This window comes from Phocoena sinus, chromosome 16, assembly GCF_008692025.1.
Source record: "Phocoena sinus isolate mPhoSin1 chromosome 16, mPhoSin1.pri, whole genome shotgun sequence".
Classification (NCBI taxonomy): domain Eukaryota; kingdom Metazoa; phylum Chordata; class Mammalia; order Artiodactyla; family Phocoenidae; genus Phocoena; species Phocoena sinus.
The window spans coordinates 58,911,277-58,924,694 of NC_045778.1; the positions used below are offsets into that span (position 1 = coordinate 58,911,277).

Genomic DNA, 13,418 nt, shown 5'->3' on the forward strand with positions numbered 1-13,418 from the left:
CCCAGTTCTCCAGCCAGCCTGGAACCAGTGGGTAGGAGAGGAAGGACAACAGGAGATTTTTTTTTTTTTTTTTTTTTTTTTTTTTTTTTTTTGCGGTACGCGGGCCTCTCACTGCTGTGGACTCTCCCGTTGCGGAGCACAGGCTCCGGACGCGCAGGCTCAGCGGCCATGGCTCACGGGCCCAGCCGCTCCGCGGTATGTGGGATCTTCCCGGACCAGGGCACAAACTCGTGTCCCCTACATCGGCAGGCAGACTCTCAACCACTGCGCCACCAGGGAAGCCCAACAGGAGCTTTTGTAGGGAATGAAGTGACATCAGTCTTGATTCTGGAATTGGACTGGGCTGTCCTCCTGTGCGATATGTCTCCAGAGGAAAATGGTCCTCTCTTCCTGTTCTTCTGACACCAGCACTGAGCTTGAGACTGAGCCACAGTCTGTAGACCTGACTTCAGAGGTACTACCTTCACAAGGTCAGTGGCATTCTTAGCTGGCCCAGCGTTTCTTGCTTCAGAAGTATCCAGGCCACCCTTAGAAAAAGTGGGCACTGACCACAGGACTCTTCTGTCATACCATGAGTGTCCAGTATGGACACTTAGCCAACAGGTTCTGTGAGAAGCCTGGCAGGCTAGATGGGCAGATACAGTAGTGAACAAGACAGTCCTGCCCTTGTGGGGTTTACAGTCTAGACTGGAGGGTATAAATGGTAGAAAACTTCGAAAGTACAAAGAAGTTTGAAAAAGAAAAATTGTATTGTGATAGCCACTATAATATTCAATAATTTTATTGCATTTTCTTCCTTTTTCTCATATATTTTTACATTGTGTGTGTCAAATATTTTGGATCACACATTATAGTAAGTTTTGTTTCATGCTTTTTAAAAACCATTTGTTTCTAGTAAAATATATATAACATGAAATTTATCATTTTAATCATTTTTGATGTATTTAGTGGAATTATTATTACCACCATCCATCTCCAGAACCTTTTCAACTTCTCAAACTGAAACTCTATACCCATTAAACAATAATATCCCATTCACCTCTTCCCATAGCCCCTGGCAACCACCATTCTATCTTCTGCCTCTCTGAATTTGACTACTCTAGGGACCTCATGTGAGTGGAATCATATAATGTTTGTTCTTTTGTGACTAGCTTACTTCACTTAGCATAATGTCTTCAAGGCTCATTCATGTTGTAGCATGTGTCAGAATTTCCTTCCTTTTTAAGACTAAATAATTTTCCATTGTGTGTATATAGCACATTTTAAAAAATCCATTCATTCGTTGATGGACATTTGGGTTATTTTCACCTTTGGGCTATTGAATAAAGCTGCTGTGAACATGAGTGTACAAAATCTGTTCAAGTACCTGCTTTCATTTCTTTCGGTTATACCCAGAAGTGGAATTGCTAAATCATCTGATAAATCTGTTTAATCTTTAATCTATGTTTATTTTATTTTTTTGAGAAACCGCTATACTGTTTTCCACAGTGGCCGCACCATTTTATATTCCCACAAGTAATGCACAAAGGTTCCAATTTCATGACCACTTAAAAAAGTTATTTATATTTTTATCTTATAGTTAGAAGTAGGTGAACAGCAAACAATAGAGGATATAGAGTGGGGTTCTGACTTATACTTCCTGTTCCTCCTCACCAGTTAGAGGCGGAAAACTCTTTGCCTCTCAAAACTCAGGGATTAGTCCTGCTTTCAAGAAGTCTCATTTTGGGCTTCCCTGGTGGCGCAGTAGTTGAGAATCTGCCTGCCAACGCAGAGGACATGGGTTCGAGCCCTGGTCTGGGAAGATCCCACATGCCACGGAGCAGCTAGGCCCGTGAGCCACACTATTGAGCCTGCGCGTCTGGAGCTTGTGCTCCACAACAAGAGAGGCCGCGACAGTGAGAGGCCCGTGCACCACGATGAAGAGTGGCCCCTGCTCGCCGCAACTAGAGAAAGCCCTTGCACAGAAACGAAGACCCAACACAGCCAAAAATAAATAAATAAAATATTAAAAAAAAAAGAAAAAGAAAATAAACTTGTTAAAAAAAAAGTCTCATTTTTAATGACCATGTAATGTCCCACCACACAATGCACCAGAACTGATAATACCCCTACTTTGTAGAGTATTTAGATTGTTTCTGAATGTTTTATAAGTACCACAGAATATATTTATAGAAAAAGCTCTTTCCAAACACAAGAGGGAAAAGCTGCTACCCCTCATATATACATAAAATAAGGAATTGGCTCATGTAATTATGGAGGCTGGTAAGTCCAAAATCTATAGAGCCAATGTTACTAGGTCCATTACAATCAGTATGGAGTCATGGATTTTTACTTTAATAGGTTATAATTTGTTAATACCATTTGTTTCGATGCTTAAATTGTCCTAGATTTGGCCAGTGGGAGCCCTTCAGTTTGGCTTCTCTCTACTTGTGACATGTTCCCATCATTCTTCAAGTACTTACTTACCTTCTGGCACAACGAAAAGTTCCAGGCTCATTTCGTGCTTTCCCAACCCTAGATTCAGCCATTTCTCCAGTGAGCTCTTTTCTTTTAATGGCAGATGGTATTTAGGCACCAAAATCTGAGTGCTAGGAGTTATCATTGCTTTTGGGGTGTCACTTAGTGGAGAGAGCTAGGAAATACACACACATATATCACACCCACACCCACATCTTTATCTATTTCTATATCTATTCCTCTCTTAAATACCATATTGATACCTTTAATTCCAAAATTATACCTATGAGCCTCATTCTGTCCATCCTTTTTTATGTATTTCTAACCTTGAAATGTTTACCAGTTTTTAACATTTCTGACAATGAGAGAAACCTGGCTCTCATTATCCACAGTACATTTACACAGAAGGTAGTTTCAGAATTACCAACTCATAACACTGCAAAAAGTAAACCTACTAATCAGGGTTCAGTATTTTACTGTACTTTTTGGCTTTAGCCTGATGACATGTGGTCAACATACTGTGTACGTAAGGTACTTGGGTGGCTTCTTTTTTTCCCCTCTTCAGTGTGGTTATATTGTTCATTGAAGTACAGTTAAGTTCACTAATTTATGTTTGTATTACATTTAGCATTTTCCTCCATCCTTGTTTATTTTGAGTATGTGAAAGCATTATCGTTGATCCAAAAAAATGTATATTCAGAGAAATGTCATACACTCATACATCCCACACCACACAGTACTTTCCACCTGATTCCCTCCTATTGCTATTGCCTGTAGATAACCAATCTTACTTCTGATTTATCCTTCCTGTGTTGCTTTTTGCAGAAATGAGCAGATACATGTACATTTTCTTGTCTTCCCTTTTCTGTTCCTCAAAAGGTGGCATGCTATAGTACTCGTTTGTTGTTTTTACTTAACAGTTTCCATATCAGTTTGTAGAGCTCTTCCTCATTCTTTCTTACATCTGCATAGTACTCTTCGGACCACTCTCCTATGAATGGGCATTTAGTTGCTTCCAATATTTGGGGATCACAAATTCTTAGAGTGGGATCGCTGGGTCAGAAGGTAGACAGTGTGATGGGAGTTCCCTGGTGGTCTAGTGGTTAGGATTCTGGGCTTTCACTGCCGTGGCCCAGGTTCAATCCCTGGTCAGGGAACTGAGATCCTGCAAGCTGTGCAGCATGTCCAAAAAAAAAAAAAAAAAGGTAAACAATATGTAATTTTGTTAGGTTTTGCTAACTTCCCCTCCAAAGAGGTTGTACTAATTTGTATCCCCACCAGCAACATATGAAAATACCTTTTTCATAGCCTCATCAATAGAATGTAATGTCATACTTTAAAATTTTTGCCAATCTGATAAGTGATAATGGTATCATTGTTTTTTTAATTTGCTTTTGAGTTGCAAATGAGTGAGATTGACCATCTTGTTGTATGCTTAGGAGAATATATCTATAGCTATAGTTTGTGAATTTTTTTTACTATTAGTTCTTTGGATTTTTTTCTCTTCAGGTTTTAAAAACAGCTTTATTGAGATAAAATTCACATACCATACAGTGTGTGGTTAGTGGTTTTTCGTATACGGTTTAGTGGTTTTTAGTATATTCAAGAGTTATATAACCATCATAACTTAAAGTGTACGGTTTAGTGGGTTTTAGTATATTCAAGAGTTGTGTAACCATCACCATAAACTAATTTTAGAACTTTTTTTATCACCCTCAAAAGAAACCCCATACCCATTAGTGGTGACTTTGCATTTGTCATTAGTCCTCAGCCTGAGGCAGTCACTGATCTACTTTCTGTTCCTATAGATTTGCCTATGCTTGACATTTTATGTAATATAAATAGATAATATATTACAAATTCTATTATTTATCATATCACATACATGGATTCATACAACATATGGTCTTTTGTAACTGCCTTCTTTCACTTAGTGTGATATAATGCTTATAGTGTTCCAGGTGGTTTCTGAATATTTAATCCTCACAACAACTCTGAAATAGTTACTGTTATTATCCCCATTTTGTAGATGAGAAAACTGAGGCATGGAGAGGTTAAATATTTTGCCTGAGGTCACACAGCAATAAGAAGATGGGCTTTGGAGTCAGACCTCAAGTCTGAAGTCCACCACTTGCTTACTGGATGACTTATAGAACATTACTTAAACTCTCTCAAGTGTCTTTTTCTCATATGTTAGTTAAATGAGGATAACAATGGCTGAGTCACAGGGTTGTTGGAGAATTAAATAATATGGCATCAGAAAAGTGCTTAGTACAAGGCCTCAAACTTAGTAGGTATTCAGTTAATTGTAGTGGTTATTAGTAGATAGAGCTAGGTAAAGGCCTGACATGGTTGGCCCTGCTTCCCCTAGCATTTAGGTGTATCTGAGATGCCAACTTTTTTTTTTTTTTTTGATATAATTCACACACCATGAGATTCACCCTTTTAAAGTGTACAATTCGGTGCTTTTTAGTATATTCACAAGGTTGTGCAATCATCCCAATTATTTAATTCCAGAACATTTCCATCACTCCAAAAAGAATCTCTATACCCATTAGCAGACATTCCCCATTCTCTCCTTCTCCAACCCCTGGCAACCACTAGTCTTTCTGTCTCTGTGGAGTTGTCTGTTCTGGACATTTCATATAAATGGAATCATGCAATATGTGGTCTTTTGTATCTGGCTTAATTCACTTAGCATAATGTTTCCAGGGGTCACCCATGTTATAGCAAATAATCAGTACAGCATTCCTTTTTATTGCCAAATAATGTTCCATTGTATGGATATACTATGTTTTGGTTATCCGTTTATATGTTGATGACATTTTGGTTGCTTCCACTTTTTGGTTATTATGAATAATGCTACTGTGAACATTAGTGTACAAGTTTTTGTGTGAAAAATGTTTTTGGTTCTCTTGGGTATATACCTAGGAGAGGAACAGCTGTGTCATACGGTGTATTTAACTTTCTGAAGAACTGCCAAACTGTTTTCCAAAGCAGCTCTGCCATTTTACTTCCCACCAGCAAAGTGTGAGTGTTCCAGTTTCTCTATATCCTCGTCAACACTTGTTACTGTCTGTCTTTTATTTTGGCCATCCTAGAGGGTATGAAGTGGCACCTCATTGTAGTTTTGATTTGAATTTTCCTAATAATTAATGGTGTTGAGCATGAGATGCCAACTTTTAGGTCAGCTTTTTCTGCTTACCCACACTCTAGAAAGTCTCTCCCAGGTTCCTGTTTGTCTGATTGGTACCTTCTTAATCAGGTGCTTTGGGGGAGACCTTTGGGCAGGTTCCAGTAGTTGCACAACTATGTCAGGATTCAAGGCACATGTTTTTCCTGTTGGCAGGTTTAATGTTACTCTTGAGGCTGGCACAGCCATTGCCTAGGCTCACTAAACTGCTGGGACAAAGCCAGCTTCTCCCTTGAGCACCTCAGTGAGCAGGATCAGAAGTTCTTGAGCTGGAAACAATCTTGAGAGGCCGTCTCATCCATCCTTCTGCAACAAGACAGTTAGAACCCCTCCCTGCCAGATTGGGGGGGATCTGTAGTATATTCCTTTAAGAATCTCTGTAGGAAGAAATTCCACTGGGCCCCTTTCCCACCAGCCAGTATTTTAGCAGCCTTCGGTGTTAGATTCTTTGCTCTGACCCTGATCCCACCTTCTGCAGCACGTGCCGATTTCCTCTCATGCTTTCCTTTCTTGGAGGATGCGCGAGACAGCTGCTCTCCAGGAGGGGCTTCGTCGTCTGGTCAGATAAATCTGCTTTGGCTGGAGAAGCCCTCACTTGAGGGAATGCAGACCAGGCCAGGCCTCTCCAGGGGACCTTAAAGACTGAATGACCTTGTCACTGGGCTATTGCCTGAGCAATCTGCTTTGAAGAAGAAGCCTTCTGACAGGCTCCAGGTTGTGTGTTTATCCTGAGGCTGGGCCATTCTAAACTCATGTTTCAGAGTTTAGAGGTTGCATCCAGCCAGCCTGGTGGGTGGTAATCAAACGCAGGTGGAGACCATCTGGCCAGACCTGTCTATCTCAGCCAGCCGAGTGAGGGCCGGCCTGCCCACCACAGAGCTGGCCCAGAAAGCACCCCGTGTGGAGGCAGATGGCGTAGAAATGCGTGTGCGTGCATGCACACCCATGCACGCATGTGCGTGTGTGCACAGCCCTCGCTGCTTGGATGCATGTGGCTACTCTCTCTGCATCTGAGGGTTCACCCCATCGCACAGTCTGAGGAGCATGTTTCTTTTAGTCTGTTTCTCAAGTTTTTGCGGTTAGAAATCATGTAGTTTTCTTGGCCTGAGATGAAAGCCCCGGGAGTAATGGTCTAATACGTTTTACAAAGCTGCCTCTAATTGGCGGCTGCTTGAAATCTTCCCTTTGCCCTAGTGACCCATCTCCCTTTGTAGGGTTTTAACTCCAAGTCAGTCTTGCATTACCCCAGGTTTTCATACCCCTCGCGAGCCTATAGCCCCTTGGGAGGCAGCTCTTACAGCCTCAGCTTGCTTAGCTATTCCCTCAGCCTTTCTGCATAGAATTGCCCCCAAACAGGGCGATTCAGCAAGGAAGGAAAATACCTTACACTGCATCCTGCCAAGCATCTCTAGCCCGGTCTCCAAAATTCTAGGAGTGTACCCCAAAATGGAGTGTGCCTCCCACAATTATAGATACTCAGAGAAAATAGTGATTCTAAGGCTTCCTTTTCAGTCCTTTAGAGAACTTAGCTTACCAGAGGTGAGCTCCTCACTGCAGCAAGTGCAGGAGTGCTGGACCAACTCGGGTACACAAGCAGGGCTAGCCCTGGTGTCAGAGCTTCTGAGACGTTAGCACCTCTTTCTGCCCAGTCTCCCGGCCTGGCCCCTTGGGGACGATGATGGTGATGATGGGGGAAAGATGCCACGTGGGATCCCAGCGTTGGGCACTGACTGCATCACTGCCCCTTCAGCATTCTCCCCTCTGACCGCCTGTTCCGGTAGCTTGGCGCGCAAGGAGGTGTTGGCTGTCATCTTATGGCTTGTATTTGTATGCTGAGGAGTTTAAATGTGTATAATCATTGTGGCTCATGTTTGTACAAGATATTATTACTGAAAATTATATCATGAACATAGTTTAACTTTTAGCCCTTCCCATGCTGGCAAGCCTCCTGTAACTCTCAGGAGCCCTTCCCTGAATGCTTCCCTCACCCCAGGAGGTGCCACCACCAACCAGCCTTGCTCTCTAATCCACATCATTTCCCTCTCTGGCAGAAGTCCATTTCAGGGACTCCTGTGGAGACTCAGCCTCCTGGGGGTTTCCTAGCAGACAGGGAGGCAGGCACTGCTCCCCCTGCCTCATCTCCCTATGATGTTTGTGGCCATCATCACTCTGGGCCACTTGGGGATGGGAAGGGAGGGCAAACTCTGCTTCCTCAAGGTTCCAGTGATTGAAGAGTACACACAGGGTGCCAGGTTTCAGGAAGAGCATGTGCTGATTGATGAGTGCATGTGGGGTGCTGGCTTTCAGGAAGATCATGGGCCCTCCCAGTATTTGGATATTTGGAATCTGCTTTGGGACCCATCCTCAAATGCTGAGTTTGGAGGCCAGCCAGTTTAGCCCAAGGATTGTCCCCTTGTGGGGCAGGGTGGAGGTGGGAGTGGAGAAAGGGTCTCATCCTCATAGGGCATACAGTAGGACATATATCCTTAGCAAACTCAGTAGGTGCTTATTAATAGCTTGAAGGAATAAAGAGTGTAAGGGTTATTTTCAGTAATGGAAACCTTCCCTTTGCCCTAGTGACCCATCTCCCTTTGTAGGGTTTTAACTCAATCATACAGAAAGGAATGTTCCAGAGCCACAAAACCTGGAACTTGTAATTCAGAGTACCAGCAGGGGAATTTGATTGGCGGGGCTGAGGTCACACACATGTGCTGTAGCTGGCAGGAGGGCAAGGCTAGAGTTCTTGTTCCATATGGGCTATCGAGGTCCTTCCTCCCCTCAAGGCTCAAGATTCTTCCGACTAGGGGGTTTGGATGCCGAGCCTACGCAAAAAGGGGAAGAACTTTAATTAGACAACAAAACAGTGTTTTCCCTAAGGTAGTTAAACAAAAAACATTTGCTTTTTATTCCTTCCAGATTCACAGGAACAGATGGACCTAGTGGTTTTGGCTTTGAGTTGACATTTCGTCTGAAGAGAGAGACAGGGGAGTCTGCGCCCCCAACATGGCCAGCAGAACTAATGCAAGGCTTGGCCAGATATGTGTTCCAGTCAGGTAAGAGCCCCAGGAGCTGGCTGGTGTGCTTGTCCGTTCACCATGAGCCTGCTTGGGTTGGGAACCTGAAGGTATATTTTGATGTCCGTGGAAGGACCTTTCCTGGGAGTGCTATACTGCATTTGTACCATAAGGGTGGCTTGTTTCCTGGGTGGAAAGCTGCCTGGGCCATGGGAGGGAAGGATATGTCATATGACCTCCTGCAGTGGGAGTCCCTGACACCCTGAGCCTTGGTTGCAGTCTGCCAGCCATACTTCTGATTCCCAGAGAGCCAAAGGCCAGCTCAGCATGGAGCTGACCAGCACTTTCTCTGTCTCCCCCTTTTCCCACAATTAGCACTCTTTCCTCCCTGATGCCAGTGGCCTAGCCACCTCCATTTCTGGGGCACGAGCACACATGTTAATCTTGGCTAAGTCTAGTGTTCACAGTAGAGGATAGGGCAGAGAGAGAACGAATTACCTTGAACTTGCTCCCTCACAGTGTGAACGGGAAGTTGGAATCAGGCAGGACCTTGACAGTCAGAAATATTGTTTGATTCACATGATTCAAGTGCCCTCCAGGGGATGGTCCTGTGCCCCTGGTGCCCTTCTGGAGACTGCTAATATGGAACCGGAAGTGGGGACTTTTGTGCTGGGAGCCTTGGTCGCATGCTCTTGACTCAGCCTGCCTCTAGTCCTCAAGTGGGATGAAATGTCGGAGTGGAATTCAGTACCTTTTATGGAGGGTTTCATATCATCTGAATGTTTCTGTGTGGTTAATTGCTCAGAAACATTTCCCATATGACTTTATATTTTGTTTCTTTGGTTTGGTAAGTAGTTTTCAAATGAAAGCCAACATAATTTTATCCAACTCTTGCTCTTTGACTGTCATAGATAGGAGCAGACTAGCACCTAGGCCAGGGTCTCTCAAAGTATGGTCCTTGGACCCCTGCATCAGAATCAGCTGGAGAGCTTGTTGCAAGCACACTCCTGGGCCCCAGAGGAGATCTCTGACTTAGAATCTTTGGTGGGTGATGTTCCCAGATGCTCTGGTAGAGACTAAATTTGGAGAACCATAGATCTGGCAACTTCTCTGAGTATAGTGACTTTTTTTTCAGCCTTGAGTAGGCTATAAATTGGGGGTGCAATTGACCATGTAGGTTGAAACCCTCTGTCCTCGTTTCAGACCCCTGGGGGTCAGTTGTTGGCTGGTTGGCCATCATGTAATGGGACTGACTGATCCTTAACTACCATCTATCACTGTGTGGCCTATGGGATAGTACCCTTTTGAAGGCTACAGTGGATCTTCTGTAAGCAAGGGTTCCCAAACCTGGCTGCTCATGAGATCCTCTGGGATCTCAACACACTGAGTCCCAAATGCTCCCGGAGGGCTCTGATTCAGTTGGTCAGAGGTGGGACTGGGGCATCTGTTTCTTAACCAGCTTCCCGGGGGATTCTAATGCAGCTGGTCTGGGGATGTTGTTTGGACTCTAAAGGACTGTTGATGGGAAGAAGTATCATTCACAGGGGCAGGGGAAGCAGGCTGCTTGAAGCAGCTGGCTCATGTGATTTGGTACTATCCTAGCGTCTAGGTCTGCACAGTCTTTTTTTTTTTAAGATTTATTTATTATTTATTTTATTTATTTTTGGCTGCATCGGGTCTTAGTTGTGGCATGGGGCATCTTTTGTTGTGGCATGCAGGCTCTTCGTTGTGGCACACGGGCTTCTCTCTAGTTGTGGCGTGCGGGTTTTCTCTTCACTAGTTGTGGCACGCAGGCTCCAGGGCACGTGGGCTCTGTAGTTTGCGGCAAGTGGGCTCTAGTTGAGGCACACAAGCTCAGTAGTTGTGGCACATGCATGGGCTTAGTTGCCTCATGGCACGTGGGATCTCAGTTCCCTGACCAGGGATTGAACCTGCGTCCCCTGCATTGGAAGGCAGGTTCTTTACCACTGAACCACCAGGGAAGCCCCCTGCACAATCTTTTAATGTTTTAAGATTGTGCCAGGAGTCTACTGCCTGAACCCACTGTGTCCCCTTCTCTCCCTTCTTTGATGCCTGTAACTGATGCCAATATAGAACTGTCTTCGAGAAAACAGACCTTTCTTCAGTCTAATGCTCTCCCAACTGACCTATTTCAGCTCCTGGAAAATAGACATTTCTTGACATGGAATTTGATCTACTATAGGAAATGGGGCTCTAAAGACTAGGCAACCTCTTGCTTGTATAGACAGGTAGCTTCCTGCCCAGTGCTTAAGCCAGTACATTTATATGTTTGTTTGCACTTAATGTAACCTGCTCATATGGATCAAGATCAGAGAAATGTAGAACAGGTGTTATGAATCACTGTCAGGTGGAGTCAAGCAGATGAACCTCTGAAATAGTTCTGATGTTATAGTTCTGAAATAATAACGCAAGTGGGGAGAAAAGCGGGATTTGATTTGCAAGGGTTCATTTCAGCCACACAGTAAACATCACAGTGACTGTTTTGCAACACTAATGTGATCATTGATTCAGGTACATTATCAACAGATGTCAAAACTATCGGATAAAAAAGATTGTTGGGGTATAATGTAGTCACAAGGACTCAAAGAATCTCTCCACAGATTACTTATGTGCTACAAAGAGAAAAAGAATACCTTTACAATGGAAAAGTTTGGGTGGGCATCAGCTTAACCAAATGATCAAATGTAGCACCACAAAAATGGAACAAGTGACTACTATGTACCTCCTTACATGTTACACTGTGAAATATAAAGCACCAACCGTGTAACACTTTATTTATTTAATTTATTTTTGGCTGCATTGGGTGTTCGTTGCTGCATGTGGGCTTTTCTCTAGTTGCAGCGAGCGGGGGCTACTCTTTGTTGGAGTGCGTGGACTTCTCATTGTGGTGGCTTCTCTTGTTGCCAAGCATGGGCTCTAGAGCACCTAGAGCACCTAGAGCATGGGCTCTAGGTGCACGGGCTCTAGGTGCACGGGTTTCTCATTGTGGTGGCTTCTCTTGTTGCCGAGCATGGGCTCTAGGTGCACGGGTTTCAGTAGTTGTGGCACGAGGGCTCAGTAGTTGTGGCTCACAAGCTCTAGAGTGCAGGCTCAATAGTTGTGGTGCACAGGTTTAGTTGCTTGCGGCATGTCGCATCTTCCCGGACCAAGGACTGAGCCCCTGTCCCCTGCATTGGCAGGCGATTCTTAACCACTGCACCACCAGGGAAGTCCCCATGTAGCACTTTTCCAAAAATGTTTCACCTGAATTGAATCCTGAGCATATAGTCAGGTAAATCCAGATTGTGGGATATTTTACAAGACAGCTGCCTGGACTCTTCAAAAATGTCAATGCTCTAAAAGAAAACATGGCAAGGGGCTGGAGCTGTCCTAGATCAAAGAAAACATGACAGTTTAAATATATGTATGATCCTTGATTGGACCCTGAATTGGAAAAAAAAGGTTATTTTTAGGGCAATTAGAAAAAATATAGACTGTGTATTAGATAACAGTACTGTGTAACTGTGAAATTCCTTGGGTGTGATATGGTATTATGGTTATAAAGGATAGTGTCTTTGTTCCTAGGAGATAAAAGCTGAAGTATTTATGAATAAAATGACATGATACCTGCAACTTAACTTTCGAATGATTTGGCAAAAAAAAGTGTGTCGGGGGGAGACAGAGGAGAAAGCAAATGTGGCAAAATGTTAAAGGGTGAAGCTAGGTGAAGGATGTATGGAGGTGAAGGATATATTGGACTATCCTTCTAACTTTTCTATGGGACTGAAAATTTTGAGAATAAGAAGTTGTGGCTGTTTCTTGAGTGTATGTTGCCTGGTGTGGCTCCATAGTCCCGTCTGCTGCGACAGGCCCTTTTATGGTGTCTGTAATGTAACAGCTATAGTTTGTGCCTGTAGATCACTTCAGGCGTTTCACAGCAGCAGCAGGATGACTACACTCCCAAAAGTATAATACCTGATTTTCTGTTTTCCAGATTTTCATAATGTGATTGTACTACTTGAATAATAACTAAAACAAATCTTCCTTAAATTCTTTTTTTTTTTTTTTTTTGCGGTACGCGGGCCTCTCACTGTTGTGGCCTCTCCTGTTGCGGAGCACAGGCTCCGGACACACAGGCTCAGCGGCCATGGCTCACGGGCCTAGCCGCTCCGTGGCATGTGGGATCTTCCCGGACCGGGGCATGAACCCGTGTCCCCTGCATCGGCAGGCAGACTCTCAACCACTGGGCCACTGGGGAAGCCCCCTTAAATTCTTTTTGAAACATGGCAGGGAGTAGTAATTATTTAAATGGGAAAATGATGAAGAAAAGTATATGGCAACTGATGTAAGAGAGAAGACCATGGCTATGAGCCTGAATAGTGAGGACAAGAGCTAAAATTTAGTAGTGTGTTCTATGTGCCAGGTACGGTTGTAAGTGCTCCTTCAATGTGCAGTAAAGCCCTGTGAGTTAGGCGCTGTTATACCAGCTCTACAGTTGCAGAAAGGAAGACAGGCAGAGAGGGGAAGTAGCTTGTTCAAAATCACACAGCTAGTAAGTGCAAAGGACAGCCTTGTAGTTCTTAACGCCACTCTCTTAACCATGATACCACATTGCTGGTGGCCCAGCTGATATTTGGGCTGCTACATGTCTCAGGCTGGACCATGAGGTTTGAGAATCATCCACATGGGTGATTGCACTTGTGCACATAGCCTCTGAGCTCCAGCATGCCTTGCTCGGGCACTCTGGAACGTTT

The 13,418-nt window shown here is 43.9% G+C and overlaps 1 protein-coding gene across 3 annotated transcripts in view; it reads left to right on the forward strand.

Moving 5' to 3' along the window:
• Positions 1 to 13,418, forward strand: part of SUFU (SUFU negative regulator of hedgehog signaling) — a 125,486-nt gene that overhangs the window by 25,688 nt on the left and 86,380 nt on the right. For all 3 annotated transcript variants that reach the window (XM_032607330.1, XM_032607331.1, XM_032607332.1), the window contains exon 3: positions 8,567 to 8,703. In XM_032607330.1, the coding sequence (XP_032463221.1) occupies positions 8,567 to 8,703 (137 nt within the window). The remainder of the gene's footprint in view (positions 1 to 8,566; positions 8,704 to 13,418) is intronic.